Consider the following 22,977-nt stretch of genomic DNA (forward strand, 5'->3'; position numbering starts at 1 on the left):
AATTTCAATCAAAAAGGAGAAACGAAACGAAGTTACGTTTGTTTGGAACTGTGTTGTTGGGCGAGGGTGTCAAAGGGAGGACTTGCCAGGTACACCATCATCTCCCAACATGAGTGTGTTGATAGTGATAGTGCTATTAGTGTGATCTTAAAAGATAATATCAGGGTCAATACATATCCCTTAAGGAAGTCAATTCTTCTTCCACATCATAATAACGAGTGGTCGAGTCAACTTCAAACACCCCTTCACTCACTCATTCATTCACTCATTTACCCACTTTGATCAATCACTCACTCACTCCATCAATCACCCAATCACACTAGTTATAACATAACCACAATCACTTATTCACATCCATTCATTCATTAACTCATTCACTCATTCATTCATTCATTATCTCTCAATTCAATCATATAAATATTCATTCAATCAAACAATAAGTCATGAAGTTCTCCAAATACTTGACGACAGTCACTGTTTGGAATCATGACTATATTCCATATCAGAGACTCAAACGAAGGATTCGATCATTATACTCTCCAGTGATGACTCGTAGTTTGGTTGAGTCAATCACAGCCACAGGCACAACATCATCCTCCTCTGCACAAGCCCAGCCACAGCCACAAACTCAAACTCAAACTCAAACACCAACCCCAACACCAAGCGACTTCTTATCACAACTGGAATCAGAGGTGCTCAAGGTGGACCAGTTCATGCAGGAGAAGGAGAGCGAGCTGTACAATCGATACCTGTACCTGCTGTCCCGCTTCCGCGCCACAGACTTCTCGTCGCCATTCTCCTCGTTCCTGTTGCCAATCGACGCTCAGCTGCTGGATGCCGCCGGAATCGCTGGCTACAAGGAGATCAATCCGATGTGGGCCTTCCAAAAGGCCTACGAAGACGTGATCAATCAGTTGGCTCAGTTGGAGAAGTATGCCAAGATCAATGTGTGGGCCGTGCAGAAGCTGATCAGCTCATGCACCAAGAAGAAGACGAGAATTGAGACTCGTCGACGCAACTCAATCGGTGAGCACCTGCCCAACCAGTTCACCTCTTCTCCGCTGCCTCACAAGAAGGTCCTCTATCAATCACCCAACGTGCCTTCAGTCATCTCGGATACAGTGTCGCCAACAACAACATCAGTTGCCAACAACAACGATAAGACTAATGGCAATGGCAACAACAATGCAGAGGATGTGATGGATTCATTCTTTGAGCGCATTGTTAGCCACACAGAGATTGGAAACTGCAACAGACTCAAACAACTATTGCAAGAGGTGGAGCGCGAGTATCAGATCATCACTCAGAATGGTGCAGTCTATCTGAACAATCAATACATCAACTTGTTAAGTGTAGGTTGATCGATGAGTGGGTTGGGGCTGGAATCATTCCATCCCATAAACTAACACACATACATTCAGCCAAAGGAACAGGAACTATCACAGAGAGTGGCCAATCTTAACAACTTGGTGATCACAAACAATGTTGTAGCATTACGAGAGTAAGTGATCAAAGTGATCAATCATGATTGAGGCCAGGGCCTTGGCCCCCTGGACCTTTCTAATCATGGTCCACCCACCCACCCCTCCAACCTCTTGCAATAGGAGCATTGTGTTCATCAAACAGACTATGCAAGAGTTGAACATTGCGAACGATGTAGCGATGTGGCGCGAAGCCATTCATTCATGCATTCACAAGGCGGCCTCATTGGGCGCCGTAGAAGTGGCCAAGGTGATCTTTGACATACTTGGCTCAATAGTGGACATTGACTACCTGGACGAGGTCGACAAGAAGTTCATTCACATCGCGTCTGGCCGTGGACATCCCCAGTTTGTCGAGTTCCTCATTGAGCGCGGCGCGCGACTCGACAGCCAGGATTTCCTCAAGCGCACACCCCTTCACACAGCAGCGCAGTACGCTCACTACGACATTGTCAAGCTGCTGCTGGCCAAAGGCGCACCCATCGACGTCAAGGACCGTGATGGCTGCACGCCATTAAATCTTGCGAGCAGACACACGGGCGACAGCTCGCGTGTCATTGAGCTGCTGCTCAACAGCGGCTCGCCTCTGTCGCCAGGACCCTATGGCCGTCATCTCATCCACGAGGCGGCCATCCAGGCCAATGTAGCCAATGTTGCGGCCATCTTGGCTCACGCCAAGACCGACGTCAACCAGCTCGACTCATTCGGACGCACCGCCCTGTTTGAGGCAGCCAAGAACGGCAGCACGGATACACTCCTCCTGCTGCTTGCCAAGAACGCGCTGATTGACATCATCGACGAGGACAAGCGCACGCCCATGCATGTGGCTGCGTCACGCGGACACACCAACGTGCTAAACACACTCATTGAGCACATGCTCAAGGACAGCCCAGCCAGCGAACTCACACGTCTGATCAACTCGCAGGACTATGATGGATGGACTGCGCTACACGAGTCAGCTTACTTCAACTTCATCGAGTGCACCAAGACCCTGATGACACACGGCGCCAACCCATTCGTTCAAGATAATGATGAGTGGTCACCCGTGGTCCATTCATTGTACCGCGGCAACATGACCACTGCGCACTCAATCTGGGAGCACGTCAAGAAGACTCCCGAGCTGCTCGAGATGATCACCTCGCAGCCATCGACACCTTCACTACGCGACTCCAAGGGCCTCCCCCTGCCCAACCCTAGCCCGCGCATTGACCTTTTGCGCTCTGACACTGAGGTGCGCAACAGCACGTCGGGTGCATCAACACCAAGCCGCACTCCGGCAATCACCGTCGCTACCGCCTCCACAAGCAATGGCGGCGCCGCTGACGGATACACACGCAAGATAACCAAGGGATCGATGTCTAACGTCACCTTTAGGATAACAGCGCGAGTCAAGCCTGGATACCGTGTGGGCGTCATTGGCAACCGTAAGGCATTGGGCAAATGGAACCCGGGCAAGGCCCTGTTCCTCACACAGGACGATACTGCGATCAACGCCAACGCTGGAGAGTCGACATGGGTGGGCAAGGCGACGCTACCCACTGATGTCCAGGTCGAGTACAAGTACATCATATGCCAGGGCAATCGTCTGGACATGTGGGAGGCACTGCCTGAAAACCGCAAGTTCCTGCCCGAAGAGGAGGTAGAGCTCCTCGACGACGGCACCTTTGGATCGGTGCCCATGCTCGACGACCTGGCCCTCCCGCCCCAGATCTCCTCCCAGTCCGAGTCTCCACTTTCACCATTGCTGTCACAATCACAGCAGTTGTCCCAGCCCAAACAGCTGCAACCTTTAACTCAAACTCCATCACAGACCCAGCTCCTGCCACAACAGCAGCCACAAAAGACTGTGTTTGTGGAGAAGGGATGGCTGGTGCAGGACTATCAGATACGCTTGAGATTCGGTGAGACCTCTCCAAAGGACCCACAACGCAAACTCATTCAGCCGATCAAGATCTTTGGCCAGGTCGAGGTTGGTAGGATTGTCGTTACGCTCAAGGACCGCCAGTCACAGACCCTGGCTGGCACCTTGCCCACCCAGTTCACCTCACCCCTGTCCGTGGACCAGTACGTCTGGTTCCAGTTCCACGAGATTGATCGTGTGGCCACCGTCCAGTTTGACATGTATCGTGCAGGTATGTCCAGCGTCCTGGTCGGACGCGCTGTCCTGCTCGCATCAGACCTGCTCAACAAGTCGCCATACAAGTGCACGCTCCCAATCATGAGCGCCACGCTCATGACCATTGGTGAGTTCACCGTGTTCCCACTGGTCGTGTCACCATTCACACATCCACGCATCAGTGATGTGCTCTCCAACACATACTGGAAGTCGACCATGCTGATTGGCCATCGCGGCGGTGGTGCCGAGTATGCCCGTAACGTCGGCAAATACAAGCGCACGCACATCAAGGAGAACACCATCCTGTCGTTCGTGACCGCCGCGTCGCTCGGCGCACAGTACATCGAGTTTGACGTGCAGCTGTCGCGTGACAACGTGCCCATCATTTTCCACGACTATGAGATCAAGTGCACGGGCGCCGGCAATGTCAAGGTGCCCATCAACAAGATCCGCGCCGACCAGATCCACAACCTGCAGCCAAAGCCACCCGCTAAAACCAAGTCTTCGCGCGAGCCCCATCACCAACAACTTCAACGACAGTCGCGCTCGCGCTCCATGGAAGACCTGCTCGTGGATGTCAATGGCGGCGGAAACACCCAGGCCGGCAGTGGCGACAAGTCCGACGAGGAGGAAGAGGAGGAGGTTGAGATGGTGTCGGACTCGATGACCTCGCTCGAGGAGACGTTCAAGAAAGTACCCATCCAGACTGGCTTCAATATCGAGATCAAGTATCCCAACGAGGAGAAAGAGAACGCGCTCAAGCTTCACTATCTCGATCGCAACAGCTATGTGGAGCGCATTCTGGCCGTGGTGTTTGAGCACGCCGGCGATCGCCAGGTCATGTTCTCATCATTTGACGCGGACATTTGCATCATCTGTTCGCTGAAGCAGCCGCGCTACCCCGTCTTCTTCCTGAACAATGCGGGATTCTCGCAGCATTCTGACCCGCGCGCCAACTCCATTTGCGAGGCCATTCGCTTCTCCAAGTCTGCGCATCTGTTGGGCATCGTCACCAACTCCAAGATCTTAACAGAGGGCACGCCAATCATTCGCGAGGTCAAGCAAGCTGGACTGATGCTATGCTCCTGGGGTGAGGAAAACAATGACCCAGTGCTAGTCGACCTCCAAGAGACCCTCGGAGTCGATGCCGTCATTGTTGATCACGTGGCTCACATCTCAAGGCATTATAACAAGTAATAATAATAATAATAATTAATAATAACATTCATACATTTCCATGCTGGAATGGAAATATTCCAATCAATCAGATCTGATCAGTCAGTGCACTCATATATATCTTGATTATATATCTTGATCAAATATCTTAATGATATCCAATTGGTTAAACATTTATTTCCGAACTGTAGTTCATTGTTTCTTCCCATTTCCTCTTTTGGGTTCCAAAATAAACTGATGGGGTCAAAACGATAAAGTTAACTTCACACACTCATAGAGTGATCATTCATTCTTACATTCATCGTCAATCAATCAATCAATTAACTAACTAGTGTGTGTGTGTTTGTGTGTTTATTGATGTTGTTGCAAAAGCATCGTCTCATAACAATCATCACTCATTCTTCATCATCATTATTCAAACAATTATCAACAAATAATTATCATAATCTTATAACTTCATTATCATCTATATCATTGTTTAGTAGTACAAGTACATCAAGAACAAGAATGTCAAACCCATCAACTCCACCCAACAAGGAAGTAAACATTAGAGCTGGCGTCGAAGATCTGATGAAGCGTCGTTTCTTCATTACACCAGCATTCCAGATCTATGGTGGTGTGGCCGGTCTCTACGACTACGGTCCCCCCGGTTGCGCCATCAAGGCCAACCTCATCAGCTACTGGCGTCAACACTTTGCCAACTACGAGGACATGCTCGAGATTGACTGCACAGCCTTGACTCCAGAGATCGTCCTAAAGTATGTTTGTTCAGTCGGTCGAGCGAACGAATGATTGATTGATTGAACGCGACTAACCTTGACTCCAACTCAACTTGTAGGACATCAGGTCACGTTGCCAAGTTTGCAGACTTTGTCGTGAAGGACACAGTGACTGGCGCTTGCTATCGCGCTGATCACTTGCTCGAGGGCCACATTGAGAAGTTGCTCGTCGATAAGACATTGTCGGAGGAGAAGATCAAGGAATACAAGCACATCTTGTCACGTGCTGGCGACGCCCCACAGGATGAGTTGGCCGAGATGCTGACCAAGTACGCCGTCAAGGCACCGGACAATGGCAACCCAATCAGCGCGCCAGTGCCCTTCAACCTGATGTTCCAGACCCAGATTGGTCCAACTGGCCAACTGCAGGGCTACCTCCGTCCCGAGACTGCCCAGGGTATCTTTGTCAACTTCAAGCGTCTCCTTGACTTCAACGGCGGTCGTCTTCCATTCGCCGCTGCACAGATTGGCAACTCGTTCAGAAACGAGATCGCCCCACGTTCTGGTCTGCTGCGTGTGCGTGAGTTCACGATGGCCGAGATCGAGCACTTTGTGCACCCAGATCGCAAGAACCATCCAAGCTTCCCCGAGGTCGCCAACATCAAGACCTACCTGCTGACGGCCAAGTCGCAGGGCACCACCAAGGAGGTCGTCGAGATGACCTTTGGCGATGCCGTCGCACAGAAGGTGATCAACAACGAGACTCTCGCCTACTTCATGTGCCGTACTCAGCTTTTCCTGCACACTGTCGGCATCAAGCCCGAGCGCATGAGATTCCGTCAGCATCAGTCCAACGAGATGGCTCATTATGCCACCGACTGCTGGGACGCTGAGATCCACACATCGTACGGCTGGGTCGAGTGTGTTGGTCACGCCGATCGTTCGTGCTACGATCTCAAGGTACACTCTGACAAGTCACAGGTGCCCCTCGTCGCCTTTGAGGAGTTCAAGGATGGTCCCAAGACCGTCGATGTCTTTGACGTCAAGGTCGAGAAGGGTCTCATTGGCAAGACCTTCAAGGGCAACGCCAAGGAGCCATTGGACTTCCTCGCCGAGCTCTCCAACAACTTTGACAAGGCACTCAACTTCAACAAGGAGTTGGAGGCCAACGGGTAAGTCTTGACAGCATGCATGTATCTATCATCAACATCAACTAACATCGCTCACCAACCCAACAACAGCAAGGTGACTATCAAGCCATCAAACACTGACTATGTGATCACAAAGGACATGGTCACCCTGAAGCAGGCTCAGAAGAAGATCAGCGGTGAGAACTTCCAGCCACATGTTATTGAGCCATCATTCGGTCTTGGCAGAATCATCTACTCTTTGCTCGAGCACTCCTATTATGTTAGAGACGGTGACGAGCAGAGATGCGTGCTGGCCCTGCCACCAATCATCGCTCCAGTCAAGACATCGTTGCTGCCACTGACCGGCAGCGAGAAGCTGGCTCCATTCGTCGCTCGTATCAACCGTCTCCTGAAGGACGCCGGTATCTCTGCCAAGGTGGACGAGACTGGTTCGGCCATTGGTCGTCGTTATGCCAGAACCGACGAGATCGGTATCCCATTCGCCATCACTGTCGACTTTGACACTGTTGAGAACCAAACCGTCACTCTGCGTGAGCGTGACACCACCAAGCAGGTGCGTGTGCCAATCACCGAAGTTGCCCAGCTCCTCAAGCAGCTCTGTGAGAACATGCTCGAGTGGAAGGATGTTCTTGCCAAGTACCCAGCCTACGTCCCAACCAGCGAGAACTAAACTATAATACATGTTCTGTTGTGTCTTTCAATCATTCAATCCATCTAACTAAGTTGGTGTTTCCGCGTGGTAGTTACTGTTTCCGCGCGACAATGCGTCGAGAGTCGCAACCTTCATTGATGTTTATTCCTGATGAGAGATAGTTCGCATTCATGCCTTCTCTGCTTGTTGAGTTACATATATGCGCTGCGCTTAGTTGAGGGGAGATGTACACCAATCATAAATAGGGTTAGGGTAGGGTTGGGTTGGGAGGGGAAGGAGGAAGATAGAGTACAGGTGTTGTTGTTGATGCTGTTGTTTGTTCGTGTGATCACATGACATTGATAGTCAGTGTGATACACTCCGAGGTGATATCAAGTAATGCTATATGTCCAATGAATGAATGAAGTTGAGTGAGGTTACTGAAGCTTGGAGAGGATGAGCTTGGTGGCATCGGCAGAGTTGATGAAGCCGTCATTGTCTGTGTCACACTCGCGAACTAGATCGCCAGCCTCTTGTCCGTTCATGGCGTCGCCCATTGACATGAGGATCTGCTTCAGGTAGTCGCATGAGACAAATCCATTGCCCTCCTGATCGAAACAGTTGAATGCGCGTCTCAGCTCGTCCTCTGGGTCAGTGATCTGCAGCTTCTTGACGACGATGGCCAAGAATCCATTGATATCAACGCCCGAGGCGACATCATTCTCATTGAGATTGACACCGACTGACTTGAGTGCCATGAGTGCCTCCTTTGAGTTTAGTCTACCATCATTGTCCTTATCGAACATCTGGAAACAAGTGTTGAACTCCTGTCGCTGATCGTCTGTCAATTGTTCCTGTTTTGTTTGATTGATTGAGTTTGATTGAATGAGTGGGAGTGAGTGAGTGAGTGAGTTAGTTAGTGGATAGATTGTCTTCTTACCATTATATATCTTTGTTTGTTTATGTATTTATGTAGGATTAAGATGTAGTATGAATGATTTTGATCATCTACTTTGTGGACTCATCAAAACTAACTTTACCTCAGTGCAAAAATTAAAATCCAAACCTTGGACCCAATTTATTTGAATCTGATCACTTGGGTCCACCCAATCAAATCCCTATCCTAAAAAAAACAGACTACTTTATGAACAGTTATTAACTGTTTGCATCGGATAACAACTATACCTACTTCTACTCAATCACTCACTTCCGGGGACTCGGATATATTGGATTGAGTAGACTTGACTTCCAGCCATCCGACCAAACAAACAAACAAACAAACTCTTAACATTCACTTTCTCAATCTCAGGTAGTTCCACAAGTGTGCATTCATTCACTCATTGTCATTCCAATTATGTAGCCAGAGTGTTTCGTCATTACCACACACACATAATAGGGGTCTAGACCTTTCCACTTCCACCCACTCACCACTACACTACACTTTGGATCTTGAACAAAGGACAAAGATCCCACCCTCAACTTGAGAATTGGACCTCAGTCGACAAGACAGCGGACTACAGTGGATCGGCATGTTCCAGACTGGAACGATGAGATGGACCACTAGAGCAGCATGCTACTCTACAACTTTCTAAAGTCTTTGGACTCACTCTCTCCAAGACTATGACAAGTAAGTGGAGGTCAAGCCAAGTCCAACACTACAACATATAAGTCTAACCCAACCTACTTCAAACACATAAACATAAATAGTAGTAGACATACTATATTAATCAGATAAATGTCAAGTACAAAGGCCCAACAGTCAACAATGAAGGAAGGTATGAATGTCACACATCAACCAAACAACGCCGGGATGACATGTAAATAATTAACAAATACGTGAAGGAGTATTCAAGAGCATTGGTTCCAAGTCAAAGGTTGCATTCTTTAAGGCATACAATACAATGCAACCAAAGATGGAGAATGGTTTGGGTAAGACAAAGATGATGGGCGAGAAGGCAAAGGGTAAGCTACAGGATGGTCTGCACACATCCAAGATCAAAGCCGACAAGTTCATATGCAAGGCCAGAGGTCAGGCATTCGTCAGTGATGGTTACGAGCCATTGTTGGACAACCAATACTTATAGACATGTCCAAGGATAGGACAAACAACCTGTAAATATAATACTTTATTTATTCTACACATACTAGACTATTCACTTGTTCTTGATTGATTCGGTTAGTCTTGCACGTCTGGATGATTGATTGAGCAAGTCCTTCTCAGAGAGACATTGCTCGAGTGAGTAGCGAGTTGCGACTACACTTGATTGAGTGGTGGCCGCATCTCCAAGGAGTGCAAGCGAGCCAATGACAGACTCTGTTGGGCTTGCACACAATGGGAATAAGGATGCAGTCCAAAGTGAATGGTCGTCAGTCTTCCAAACACTCTCGGTCGCCAGACTATGCTTGGTGAGTAGCTGTTGAAGTGGCGCACCCAAGAATGTTGGGTTGGAGGTTGCCTTCAATGCATCGTCCACGCCAAACAACACAGTGACATAACCTTTGTTATTGATGCACAGGGTTTGAATGAATGTGTTGGAGGGGATTGTGAGCGAGGCTCCTTTGCCATCGCCCTTGTACTCAATGTCTGAGACGATGCATCGTTGTCCAATTGATGCATTCACATTGATCAGTTGACAGTACTCCAACACAGATGATGATTGGATTGAAATACGTCCTTGATCAAACAGACAGTGGATTAGGACAGAGTTGGCGTCGATCAGTTTGCTATCGTCCAGCCTGGAGTAGACCACATTGACCGAGCCAATCTTTGGGAAGTTGAGCGTGAAGTGTTCAATGTACTCATGACATGTTCCAATATGAATGAATGATGATGGATTGAGTGGTAATGCTGTCAACTGAGTATGATTGTTGTTGAGCAGATCAAAGAGTTTCCTGGATTGTTTGTTTGAATGAGTGTCAGTCAGTCAATTGCACAGCCCTAACCCGCCAGTGATCGCGATCAAACATACTTTCGTTCCTGTGCTATCAGAGGAGTGTACACAGTGACATTGTTCTTGTTCTCAAAGTAGTCACCTTTGGCGCATGATCCCAGTGGCTGCAGGAAGTCGCTGTAGGCATCGATCTCGCATTGGATAGGACTGTTGGCATTGTAGTATGCCAGCAACAGTTTGGTGGTGTCGCTGTCAAAGAAGTAGCAACTGTCGAGCAACACCTGGTTGTTGGGGAGGATGGCGCCCTCCTGCTCCATCTTGGCCTTGGATGGCTTGTGAAGGTAGCGTACACACTTGTTTGGCTGGTTTGGTGTGTACTTGTCATTGTGCTCCAGGATGAAGATGCCATGGCCGAGTCCGACGTCAATGGTGCCGGGATGCGCCAGCGCTGTGAAGCCTGGCGCGGTCATAGTCATACCTTTCGACTCAAACAGTTCAATATCATCTGAGCAAGCCAAGAAGATGCCAGGTTTCATGCTGATGGGGAAGTCGATCAAGATAATGATCTTCATCTCCAACATTGTGATGGCGACTCCATTCGGTTCCAACTGGAATGGCAATGATGCAAAGATCTTGCCAGAGGTTGAGTGATTGGGCAATCTCTTTGAGTATCCACCAGCATGTAACAGTAGTACTTTAGCTGTTTGTTTGATTGATTGATGATTGATTGAGGAAATCGGGCATTAGTACATGGACTGCCTGGGACATATAGAGATTGTTTTTGACATTACTGTTTGAGAGTACATCTGGTGTTAAGAGTTGGCTGAGACATGCCAGAGTATAGAGTGTCGATCCTCCGCATCCTATCTTGGCTCCAACAGGGTCTGCAATGACAAAGTACTTTACAAAGGAGGGAATGAGACGTTGTTCAATCTTTTGTTTGATCATTCGTTCATAATGAGCCTTTTGTTCCTCATCGATTGCAGTGATAACAATCACATCAAAGAATGATTGTCTGAGCTCTATATGTGATTGATTGTTAGTTGTTTGGTTGGTTATCGACACTTAAGCCGTTCATGATCATTCATACCTTGCATTACGGAATCACCAAGTAGTTGCTTATATCTTGCTATCTTCCTGTCTTGAATCGATCGATACACAGACAGTGTGTCCACATCATTACTGAATCCTAACTCCATTATCTTGTTGTAGTTGTTATTACAAGATTGGTGAACATGCAAGTCTTGTGAAAGAATGAATGGGTGGGTTCGAGGCTTCTGTTAAATTTGATGTTGAAAGAGGCACATGATCATCAGTTTATTTACATTTCAAAGATAGAGATAGAGATAGAGATACATGTACATATAAACATGTATAACAAATAGTTAATCAAAGCTTGGTAGTGCCAAGCATTGCATACTTTCTAATGTTGTTGGTGATGGCTGCTACTAGTTTATCGGATTCCTCTTCGGTTATGGCACCCTTTTGATAGCCCATCGTACCGGTGAAGTGCTCGAGTGACTCACCGCCAATGAAGGAGATGAGCAATGCGCCTCCAGTGACAATGGCCGTCTGTGCTACCGATAGCTCCTTACAGGTCCACTCACCGCCCTGCTCAATGTGCATCTGGCCCATGTCGTTCAGGATGAATGACGAGCTCCTGCCCATTGGATAGACCTCCAGGTTCTTGGACCAGAGGTTGAGCAATCGGTTGGGGAAGTTGTCCGAGATGTAGTTCAGCATGTTGGAGAGCTTGAGCGACTCAAGGTAGTGAGTCCTCAGGTACATCTTGTACTTGGCACTCTCATCCCAGAAGTTCTTGGTGTCCTCCAAAGCGTGGGGCTTGACCACCGTGTCCCTGGTCACGGGCGTCACAAAGATGCCAGTCTCTTCGTCGGGTACCTTGCATGCTCGACGCACATTGACCATGGTCGAAGAACGCAGGGTGAGTGGCTGGCCATTACTAAACACATCAGAGATGGATTGGATGATCACCGTGTATAGGCCGGCGTGTGGCGTCACCTTGTTCTGCATGCACGTCCCGATGAACGACATCATGTCACCAGTTGGCACGGACATGACACGGATTCGACAGTTGCAAGCCTCCCACTCTTGTCGCTTGGTGCCCGCCCAGAATCTGTTGCGGTGTCTCTTGATGGACGCGGGCATGTAGTTTAGATGCGCAATGATGGGCAGCTTCTCCATCAAGCTCAGAGACGTCGGGTTCATACGTTCAATTGTGTCGTTACAATGGTAGCCACCCTCTAGGTAGTCAAAGTGTAGGATGCTGGACTCGAGGTGACCCGTAGAGAACTTTTCGTTGTGGATCGAGCGCAGGAGTGTCTCGACGATCAGTCTCGCGCCATTACCATCGGAAAGAACATGGTTGAAGTTTAGGATCATCAGGAACTCGTTGAGACGAGAGTGATGCCAGAAACAGGTGATTCTCATCAATGGCGAGATCTCGTCCAGGGGCATCTCAGTGTGCAACACCTCTTCAAGGCGTCGCTCCATGTCTTTTCGGGTCCAGAATGGCGTCTCCTCGTAGATGTGCACGACTTGCGATAGGTCCACAGACTTGAAGCGAGTGAAGCATGGGTTTTCCGACGAGGCATTGGCCACACCCATCTGGATGAAGTGGTTCTCGAGGAATAGTTGAGAGGCAATGAAGTAGCATCGTTGTGTAAGGTATTCATTGGACAATGTTATTCCATCGGCCACCTCAAACTTCATACTGAATCCTGGAAATCCATAGATTCCCGCCAACTGTTTGGAAAGTTGGTATTTCTCCGCCACGCCAAGAGGTCTCAAAATTTCATATTGATCATTATTAATATTATTATTATTGGTGGTTGTCATTTCTTTCTTTTTTTTTCTATTAATATTATTATTAATAAACTTGTTGACTTTGGTTGAAACAAATATTAATATTTGAGCTTATAATTGATTATGGATGGATGGATGGTTGGGTTGGATGGATGAAAGGATGGAAGGATGGATGGATGGTTGGAAGGATGGATGGATGGTTGGAAGGTCAAGATTGAAGGATTTACGGGGAAACGTATGGCGCTTGGAAGCAGGCGAGCTTGGGAGTTAAGGATCATTCATTGATCAATGAGACGTCACAAAGCAATGATAAGTCTTATCACATGCCTTTAATGGGTATGTAAGATTCATTGTTATTGTGGTCTCGTCTGGTTGGATAGCCATAAGTGTGTGAGTGAGTGTACAATCGATTGTACCCCCTGACTCTCGCTCACTATCAATAACACCTTTCACTCACTCACTTACAGTCGTTCTTCATTACCACACCTGTCGTTTTCCGTGCTCGACCACTGCATTCAACAATCGATTGAGTACATACAAATTGTGTGTGGTTATATGTCTGAGTAGGAATTAAGATGACGATTAGTACTTAGCGAGTGTAGAGGGGTGTGGATTTATGTATCTCAACATTCAGATCCTTTTTTCGCAAACTTGGCTCAGTGGCTACAATGAACCAAGAGGTATCACATCATCTTTCGAATGGATATCATCCAGAGTGGTAGAATAGGCAGTACGGGTACACCTTAACTCTTGACTTTTGACTCGGTCAAGACTTGAACAAAAGTCCAATGGTTCGACCAGTCGAATCCCCTTTTAGGGTAACGACTTTCCTATTTTAATATTCAAGGATCTTAATTATCCTTGAACAATATTATTTATATATATATATGGTATTTTAGGGAATAATAATATTAATGTCGATCTTTCTCAACATCTCTTCGTAGACTTGGGACGAGTCCTTTTCAAATCTATTTCCTAGGAAGTAATACCTGTCTATAGATGATAGTTGAACTGAAGATCTTTATTTGTTGGGATGTCAATTCTCACAACATCTTTAAAGTTTTGAGATAAGATTACTTGGTGTTGTTGAGTACTTGTGTATATTCTTGATGAATGCTTGAACTAGATGCTCGCCCTCTGCCTCGGTGATCGCTCCTCTCTGATAACTCATTGTTCCAATGAATGACTCATGTGTATCACTGCCAACTAAAGAGAACATTAATGTGCCTCCAGTGACTATTGCCGTCTGACTTGCCATCAATGCTTTGCAAGTCCATTCACCTTCTTGTGATATCTTGTACAGACCCATATCGCTGAGTAAGAAGCTGGATGAACGACCCATTGGATAGTCACTAATGTTCTTTGACCAATACTCCAGTGCACGATTTGGGAAGTCGTTGGTGATGTACTCCATCATGTTTGAGTATCTGACGGAGTTGGTGAACATATTCCTCAGGTGGTTCTTGTACTTGGACGTCTCATCCCAGAAGTTCCTGGGTTCCTCTAATGCCTTGGGTGGGACAACAGTGTCCCTGTTTATCGTTGACAAGTATAGACCAGGGTCAGAGTCAGCCAACTTGCAAGGTTTGCGTAAGTTGACAATGGTCGATGAACGCAAGGAGAGTGCACGTTCATTACCAAACACTTCTGAGAGACATTTCAAGATGATGGTGTAGATTCCAGAGTGGGGAGTAACCTTGTTCTTCCAACAATTATCCACGAATGACATGAATGAGTCCATTGGTACGGTCAATAATCTGATACGACTGTTACATCTGTCCCATTCTTGACGTTGTGATCCGGCCCAGAAGGTATTCAGTTGTCTCTTGATGATCGATGGAAGGTAGTGGTGGTGGACTATGACAGGCAACTTTTCCATGATGGTCATCTTTGATGGATTATGGTTGTCAAGTGTACCGGTCATCTTGAATGTGCCCTCATCAACCAATGATATAATGTTATCCAATTGACCAAGATCCTCAACCTCAGTCAATGAGTTGGACATTGTTAACAAGTCCTCCACAACAGCCTTTGTTCCAAGCCCATCCGAGACCACATGATTGAAGTTTATCACCAAGAAGAATTGGTGTGTTCGCTCTTGATGCCAGAAACATGTAATTCGCATCAGTGGGGAAGTCTCATCCATGTGTATCTCCTGATGAAGTACTGTTTCCAAGGCAGTCTCCAAGTTCTTGGTATGCCAGAACTCATAGTCGTCAACAATCTCAATAACTCGATTCAGGTCAACTGATGTGAATCTAGTGAAGTGTGGTTCGGTATCAACCTTGCAAACTCCCATCTGAAGGAAATGATGTTTGTTGAATAGTTGAGCGGCTATATAGTTGAACTTCTTCAAGAGGTATTCATTTGATATCACAGTTCCAGGTGCAACATCGATAATCAATCCATAACCAGCAGTACCGTACAATCCTCCAAGTTGTTTGGATAATTGATATTTCTCTGATCCTCCAAGAGGTCTAAGTATTGTATAAGGTTTGTCTCTTATTTTTGGTATATTTATTATATCATTATGTATTTGAATATCTGACATTATAAATTAATTAAATAAAAAAATATTTATCTTATTAAATTTATAATAATTATTTATTAACTTAAGTTACCAAACCTACCTATGTGACAATTGTACATGTTACCATTTGGTCAGGTCATGTCTCTCCAATCATTCATTCATTCGTATAGTCAGGTCAATCGTTAATTCAATAATTCTTTCAATTAGGTCAACTAGGTGAGTGAGCCAGTCTGCCCGCAAGTTTAAAACTCGTTGTGAATGATGACACCATGTAAGATGAGTTCCACATTAACTAGTTACGAATTATCCTCACTTCATACATTCAATCATACACACTCATTATAATCCAACTTAATTCATTCAATTGATGGAGAGAATGAGTGAATGATTGACCGGCACAGATATGGATTTAGATCAGGTGGTTGTTGGGTGATCCAGATGAAATGCGCATCTGACTTTCTTTCGTTTCCTGTGTCAGGTGATTGAGGGGTGGGTTGATCAGAAGTCAACACATTAGTGTGTGATAGAATGAATGAGGGTGGGTGATAGGATGCATCTCTGTTTATTATTCAAAGAGATGGACGAAGTAGATCTACACCCTCGGGTTTGAAATTGAATGAATACTTCCTGATCTTCTTGGCCATTGTATCCAAAAGTAGTGTCGCTTCACGTTCGGACACGGCTCCCTTTTGATAGGACATGGAGCCGATGAACTCGGCCAACGATTCATTGCCCAGCAAGGAGAATATTAGTGGCGCACCGGTCACACTGGATGTTTGGCCGACCGACAGTTTCTGAATGCTCCATTCACCGCCTGGTGGGGGCATGTTGAACCAACCCAAGTCGCTTATGATGAAGCTGGAAGTTCGGCCCATGGGATAGTCATCGATTTGTGTGGCCCAGTAGTTGACAATGCGGCAGGGGAAGTCGGAGGTCATGTAGCCCAGCATGTCGACCACCTTGGAGGCAGACTGGAAGTGATTCCTCAAGTGTATCTTGTAGTCGTTGCATTGTTCCCAGAAGTACTTCTCATTCTTCATCATCAACTTGGGTGGGAGGATTGTATCGCGATTGATTGTTGTGATGAATATTCCTGGTGCGGTATCGTTCACCTTACATTGTTTGCGCAGGTTGACAACGGTGGATGAGCGCACCTTGAGTGGTTCGTTGCGTCCAAACACCTCTGCCAGCGACTCGAGGATCACCGAGTACAGACCAGCATGTAGACTAGATCCATGACTCTTGCAACACAGTCCAAATAATCTAAATTCATTCATTGGGATTCTGAACTCGCGTATGCGACTGTTGCATACCTCCCATTGCTGGCGAACGCTGCCGGCCCAGAACGAGTTGAACTTACGCTTGATGAATGAGGGCACTGTGTAGTACATCATAATCGTTGCCAACTTGCGCAGATTGCTCATCTTCTCTGGGTTTGATTGTTCCATTAGGTCCATCACCTTGAACTCTGACTTGTCTATGAGGTCTACAATGTTGGAGTCGTAGTGTATGTCTGGTGCTTCGGCCTCGTTTGAAATGTCCACGAGTTGTTCAATCAAGTCGCGCATGCCAACTCCATCGGACATCAAATGATTGAATGAGAATATTAAGATGAACTTGTCAGGTACGTCACAATGCCAGTAACTGGTGAACCGGAATAGAGGAGTGTTGGGGTCGAGGCTAAACTCGCGATGTAACAGGAACTCGGTGTTTCGATCCATGTGAGCGTCATCCCATATTGGACAATGGTCGACGATCTCCACGATCTTGGACAAGTCCAATGACTTGAGACGAGTGAATAAGGGCTGGTCAGAGTTGGCATTGCTTATTGATAATTGTAAATGCTGGAATCTGTTTGCCAAACTAACTGCCAGGTGACATGTCTTCTTGTAGAGGTAGTCATGTGTGAGAGTGATTCCTGGACGCACCTTTAAATGATACTTGAAGCATGGATTTCCATAAGTTCCAGCTATCTGTTTACTAAGATGATATTTCTCCGATTGACCAAGTGGTCTTAATATATAATTATTATTATTATTATTATTAATATTAATATTATCTAATATTGTTGACATTTTGGAAATATTATTAAATTTGATTGATTGATTAATTAATTAATTAACAATTTATATTATAATATATTTATACTACTACTACTAAGGTAAGTTGTAATGTAAGTTGGACTTGTTATACATGTCAACTCACTTTACTCCAAGATATAACTTAATGAGATGACGAGTCATAAGTTATAAGTATTTCTGGACTAACTCCATTGAGTATCTATCTATATGTGTGTAGTGGGCAGACACACTGACTTAAGTTATTATCTGAACGATTATGGGCAGGTGTATCTTGGTACCTATCATAGTATAGGTACCGGTATGATAAACATCGACCGGGTTTCAACTTAAGTCAGAGTGTTACGTGTTGTTGTCATTGCTTGCTTGAGTGAATGTGTGTATCTTTATGTAGTGTGTTAGTGGGTAAGTGTGAGTGTGTGTGTGAGTGATACAGATAGTATTACTTTGAATCTGAATGAGAATGGGTCCAATGAATGAGTTTCACGAATGAACCTTCTTAACTAGTCAACTTGTGCTGAACAAAACAGATATTATTATTGATTGATTAATATACCTATGATCAAGATATACGATCAAGATATACGATCAAGATATATGATCTAACATATGATTTATTTATAACTTGGTACTTCCAATGGTGACATACTTCTTCAATAGTCTTGGGAATGCTTCAACTAAACGATCAGCCTCTGCTTCGGTAATAGCACCTCTTTGATATGCCATACTACATGAGTAGTCATCTAATGTATCAGATCCTGCAACAGTGAATAGTAATGTACCAGAGGTGACAATCGATGTTTGAGCGAGTGTCAATGACTTTACGGTCCACTCTGCACCAGGCGGCACTTCGAGTATACCCAAGTCACTCATGATGAAACTCGATGTTCGACCCATTGGATAGTCATCAACATTCTTGGACCAGTACTTGAGCATGTTGTTGGGGAAGTCTGCCGCCAAGTACTCAATACAATTGGACAGCACCAATGATGTTGGCGCCATGGTGCGGATGTAGTCCTTGTACTTGACCGTCTCCTCCCAGAAGTTCTTTGACTCGACAATGTCTTTGGGCTTGACCACTGTGTCGCGATGGATCGATCCAAGGAAGATACCAGGTGCCTCATCAACAATCTTGCAGAATCTACGAAGATTGACAACGGTCGATGTACGCAACTTGAGCGCGTCTTCATTTTTGCCAAACTCTTGGGACAATGCCGACAGGATCACAGTGTAGAGACCGGCATGTGACGTGACCTTGTTCTTCTTGCACACCTCCATGAATTGGCGGAAGTCGGACATGGGGAAGGAGAACAGTCTGATGCGACTATCACACTTCTCCCATTGTTGTCGCTGACTGCCCGCCCAGAACATGTTGAGCTGTCTCTTGATGAATGATGGAACAAAGTGATATTGGAGGACCATTGCAAGTTGGTTGAGAAAGTTCAACTTTGTTGGATTCTTCTCCTCGAGCACATCCATGCATTTGAAGTCATCATAGGTGGCGACGGGCACGATGTAGTCGTCTGGGATGTGGATATTCTTGATGTCCAAAGGTCCTCTGTTCACAAGGTCAACAGCACGTGACTCCAAGAACTTGTAGCCAACTCCATCCGACACCAAGTGTCCTGGTATGACATGGAGTAGGAACTGGTCTGGCACACTGGCGTCCCAAGCAATGTCGACAAACACATGTGGAGTGGTCTCATCCATGACGACAGGGAGATGCATGAACTGTTCCACCAATGCTTCACGATCTCGGATGTCAATGAATGGTCGATTATCCCATACTTTAACAATGTTGGAAACATTGTAATGTCGGAAACGCGTGAATGATGGATTGTTTGTGTGGACGTTGGTCACACCGACTTGAAGTTGTTTGAGTTCATTGACCAATCCCATTGCCAGATAACATCCCTTCTTGAAAAGATATTCATGGGTCAATTTAATTCCTGGACTAACCTGGACCAATGAGATCACTCCTGGATTTCCATAAACTCCTGCCAACACCTTGGACAAATGGAATTTCTCTGAATATCCTAGCGGCCTAATAATTTCATATTCTAAATTATTATTATTATTATTATTATTTATTGCTGTTGGCATAAAGTATTATTATATTATTAAATATTTCTGGCTCTTTGAATGAAAGGATAAATAACAAGGAATGCTGAGGCATCAATAAGGTAAAGTATGTTACCTAACAAGGGCGACACGATAGGTTAAAGGATGGAGGGTATCAATAATACACTACCCAAGATAAGGGCAGGGATACCATTTTATCGATCTATTTACTTATACCCATTCCATCTTGCTTAATTCATAATTATTGAACATTCTTGAGTTTGTACTTGTGTGTGTGTGTGTGTGTGTGAATGAGTGTGTGATTAGATTCCATTGTATCGTCTGACGTCAATCATTCATTCACACACACTCACATGTATAAGGAATGCTCATCCATAAGTTGTTACAGATTATTCGATATTCCGACCTAGGTAAGTCATAACATAGGCATTCATTCTTCATACAGTGCTCATCCAACTTGATTGAATGAATGTATGAGTGTAACCTTGAACATCACCTATTTAACAACAAAGTTCAATCAAACATACCCGCCACTCAATACGCTAGTCATTGAAATCATTCAACAGCAATGATAGATGTACTGCACTTGAGTGTGCGGGGTGTGTTTGGACAATAACTTCAAGACTGTACTTGTGATGCTTTATTTGCTGGCCTTCTTGGGTCTGCCTCTGCCCTTACCCTTCTTGGAGGCAATAGCCTTCTCCTCAACCTTCTCTGCGGCCTCGGCAATGTCATCCTTGACCTCATCCATCTTGGCATCGATCTTCTCTTGTAGACCGGCAGCATCCTTCTTCATCTCGCAAGCCTTTTCGTCCATCTTCTCCTTGAGACACTCTCCATCCTTCTGAGCCTTGTCCTTGAGCTCAGCTGCCTTGCTGTCGATCTTCTCCTTGAGACACTCTCCGTCCTTCTGGGCCTTGTCCTTGAGCTCACCCGCCTTGGCCTTCAATGCCTCACCATCCTTTTGGATCTCCTCCTTGGCCTCCTCGGACTTCTTCTGGAGACTGTCCATGAACTCCTTGGACTTTGTCTCAATCTGCTCCTTGAACTCAGCAGTCTTCCTGCACGTAGCATTATAGGCATCGAGCATCACCTTCTCGGCTTGCTCCAACATCTCCTTGCCCTTATCCATTGCTGGTTGCATCATCTCCTTGCCCTTCTCCATGGCACTCTCAAATCCGGCTTGCATCTCGGTCTTGGTCTTCTTCAACTCCTCACCAGCCTTCTCCATTTGCTCTCCAGCTCTCTTCATTCCTTTTTTTGTTTACAAAAATTAATACAACTTTACAAGTAGTTTGTAGGACACAGACTGTGTTTGGTTTACTTACCGACTTCCACATTGGATGAGATTGAGGTTGGTCCCTCTGGCTTGTCTCCTGGATGTGACATGATTTATTATTATTAATTACAAAGTTGACTATAAAATATTTATAATATTCTTATTATTTGTTTGATGTTGTTGTTGTAGAGGTTGAATAAATATAATATGTTTGTTTGTGTAGTGCAGGGATATAAGATTGTGGATTGAGGATTGTGGTCTTGGTAGTCCAGACCAATGCCTCTTCAACTTCCAAGTATGTCCTGTCCTGTCCTTCCCAAACCATATACAACCCTAACCCTAACTGAATTACCCTAACCATCCTTGCCATCTCAAACACTACCATGCATGTTCAGCAATTTAGCCCCAGACTACAACCTTGAACATCTATAACAGTTGTTGTGTGTATTTAGTTAGTCTAAGCCAGGCCACTACAACAACAATGTGTGTATGCGAGAGACCTAGGACATCTAGTCCATCTCAGTTTGGAAAAGTGTGTTGGTGTTGTTCACACACACACAAACAAACATTGAGATACAACACAACTCTCTCTAGAGAGTGTCATACACACTAACTACATATATTATTATTATAATAAGAAAGAATAAAAGGTGTAGATCTGGAAAGGATTGGGGGTTAACCACTACTACAACATAATAATATTATATTTAGTAGCGACGCGCGAACTCCCCATCCTGTTGGCTGAGGAAGGGGAAGTTCTCTAGCCATGTTGGCATCTGGGAGAAGGGAACTACATTGCGAGAGGCACAGACGCGTGGATGTGTCTGGTCGAATTGGACACAGGACAACTTGGGTCCGCATAATGTCTCGTCGCATTTGGCAAACTCACAAAGGTTCTTGCTGTTACATGTCTGGCCACTCAAACATTCTGACTGGCTATCTTTACACCTTGCCCTAGTCGTATTATCACTCCACTCTGTACACATAATGCCCCAAGCGAACCTGTCGCACAAGAACCCAGCAGGGCAGTCCATGCATGTAACATTCTTCTCTGTAATAGTAATTGATTGAATGTTAGATTCAATGATTGATTGAGTGAATGAGTGATTGATCGAACTACACATACCTGAAACATCATTGAATACTGGGATACAATCATAATCTGATATTAGACCTTTGCCACAGGTGAATCCAGGTGGACATGAATCTCCAACTGATGGGTCACATTGAATACTGACATCAAAGTGATCGACCTTTAGGAAACATGCTGCCATGTTGATCTCTTGCATCTCTATACACTCTTCATCGGCCTCACATATCAGTTGCTCACAGGTCTTTGGTACGCACTGTGGCTCACTTCCCATTAGCTTGCAAGTGAATCCTTCGGCACAGTTTGAATTGCATGTTCCACCATTCCTCCTCCAATCATTATTGATACCCTCCGTCTCTGGTTCACTCCTAAGTATACACCTAGCCTCTGGCTTACAACATACCATGTCAGTCCTTGAACAAGGATTAGAAGGTAACAGCGTGCAATCCAAGTTCAAAGCTTCACAGTTCTTGTTTGCACATGTCTCTGTGTTTGATTGATTGATTGAATGTTAATGATTGATCAAACTTTGATTGATATGATATGATACATACCATCTGAAGGTAGGAATTTGTGATAACCAGGTATGTCGGGTATGTTGTAGGATAGTTGGAAGACTTGTTCGAATGCGATGTGTCGGAGACAGATGGTGGAGTTGGGATCTTTAGTCCGCAGGTCTATCACTGTTAGGTATGATGAACTGACACATATTGATCCTATACCTGAACAACATGATAGTACAGGTATGATCAAACAATCTGGATAGGCTGTCAAACATGCATCAGGTCCAAGTGTTTCACATTGCCCCAGTGCATCAACCAATGTTGTGATGTTGTTGATCATGATCATGCAAATCAATCCAAGAATTAAAATATTCCTTTCCAGTCCATGTTTGGCAATCTTGGTCACCATCATCATTAGTTGTAT

At 45.5% G+C, this 22,977-nt stretch overlaps 10 protein-coding genes across 10 annotated transcripts; 3 read left to right on the forward strand and 7 right to left on the reverse strand.

The window, feature by feature from the left end:
- Positions 1-443: 443 nt before the first annotated feature.
- SAMD00019534_110990 (hypothetical protein) lies at positions 444-4,788 on the forward strand (the record flags this gene model as incomplete). Its single annotated transcript, XM_012893752.1, has 3 exons — positions 444-1,352; positions 1,627-3,171; positions 3,298-4,788. Coding segments are annotated over 3 exons (3,945 nt in total), but the record flags the coding sequence as incomplete, so codon positions are not given.
- A 492-nt stretch (positions 4,789-5,280) lies between these two features.
- SAMD00019534_111000 (hypothetical protein) lies at positions 5,281-7,313 on the forward strand (the record flags this gene model as incomplete). The annotated part of the gene is made up of 3 exons (XM_012893753.1): positions 5,281-5,531; positions 5,612-6,664; positions 6,734-7,313. The coding sequence occupies 3 exons, from the start codon at positions 5,281-5,283 to the stop codon at positions 7,311-7,313; spliced, it is 1,884 nt and encodes a 627-aa protein (XP_012749207.1).
- A 401-nt stretch (positions 7,314-7,714) lies between these two features.
- Positions 7,715-8,217, reverse strand: SAMD00019534_111010 (hypothetical protein; the record flags this gene model as incomplete). Its single annotated transcript, XM_012893754.1, has 2 exons — positions 7,715-8,128; positions 8,215-8,217. Coding segments are annotated over 2 exons (417 nt in total), but the record flags the coding sequence as incomplete, so codon positions are not given.
- Positions 8,218-9,009: 792 nt separating this feature from the next.
- On the forward strand, positions 9,010-9,358 carry SAMD00019534_111020 (hypothetical protein; the record flags this gene model as incomplete). The annotated part of the gene is made up of 2 exons (XM_012893755.1): positions 9,010-9,049; positions 9,117-9,358. 2 exons carry the CDS (start codon positions 9,010-9,012, stop codon positions 9,356-9,358), a joined length of 282 nt encoding a protein of 93 aa, XP_012749209.1.
- Positions 9,359-9,427: 69 nt separating this feature from the next.
- SAMD00019534_111030 (hypothetical protein) lies at positions 9,428-11,364 on the reverse strand (the record flags this gene model as incomplete). Its single annotated transcript, XM_012893756.1, has 4 exons — positions 9,428-10,166; positions 10,244-10,865; positions 10,957-11,187; positions 11,256-11,364. The coding sequence occupies 4 exons, from the start codon at positions 11,362-11,364 to the stop codon at positions 9,428-9,430; spliced, it is 1,701 nt and encodes a 566-aa protein (XP_012749210.1).
- Positions 11,365-11,554: 190 nt separating this feature from the next.
- Positions 11,555-12,898, reverse strand: SAMD00019534_111040 (hypothetical protein; the record flags this gene model as incomplete). The annotated part of the gene is made up of 1 exon (XM_012893757.1): positions 11,555-12,898. The coding sequence occupies one exon, from the start codon at positions 12,896-12,898 to the stop codon at positions 11,555-11,557; it is 1,344 nt and encodes a 447-aa protein (XP_012749211.1).
- A 1,147-nt stretch (positions 12,899-14,045) lies between these two features.
- On the reverse strand, positions 14,046-15,290 carry SAMD00019534_111050 (hypothetical protein; the record flags this gene model as incomplete). The annotated part of the gene is made up of 1 exon (XM_012893758.1): positions 14,046-15,290. The coding sequence occupies one exon, from the start codon at positions 15,288-15,290 to the stop codon at positions 14,046-14,048; it is 1,245 nt and encodes a 414-aa protein (XP_012749212.1).
- Positions 15,291-16,090: 800 nt separating this feature from the next.
- SAMD00019534_111060 (hypothetical protein) lies at positions 16,091-19,309 on the reverse strand (the record flags this gene model as incomplete). The annotated part of the gene is made up of 2 exons (XM_012893759.1): positions 16,091-17,534; positions 18,249-19,309. 2 exons carry the CDS (start codon positions 19,307-19,309, stop codon positions 16,091-16,093), a joined length of 2,505 nt encoding a protein of 834 aa, XP_012749213.1.
- A 1,012-nt stretch (positions 19,310-20,321) lies between these two features.
- On the reverse strand, positions 20,322-21,070 carry SAMD00019534_111070 (hypothetical protein; the record flags this gene model as incomplete). The annotated part of the gene is made up of 2 exons (XM_012893760.1): positions 20,322-20,935; positions 21,010-21,070. 2 exons carry the CDS (start codon positions 21,068-21,070, stop codon positions 20,322-20,324), a joined length of 675 nt encoding a protein of 224 aa, XP_012749214.1.
- A 603-nt stretch (positions 21,071-21,673) lies between these two features.
- On the reverse strand, positions 21,674-22,908 carry SAMD00019534_111080 (hypothetical protein; the record flags this gene model as incomplete). Its single annotated transcript, XM_012893761.1, has 2 exons — positions 21,674-22,027; positions 22,618-22,908. Coding segments are annotated over 2 exons (645 nt in total), but the record flags the coding sequence as incomplete, so codon positions are not given.
- Between the last annotated feature and the right edge of the window lie 69 nt (positions 22,909-22,977).

This window comes from Acytostelium subglobosum (assembly GCF_000787575.1).
Source record: "Acytostelium subglobosum LB1 DNA, scaffold: scaffold30, whole genome shotgun sequence".
In the NCBI taxonomy this organism is placed as follows: domain Eukaryota; phylum Evosea; class Eumycetozoa; order Acytosteliales; family Acytosteliaceae; genus Acytostelium; species Acytostelium subglobosum.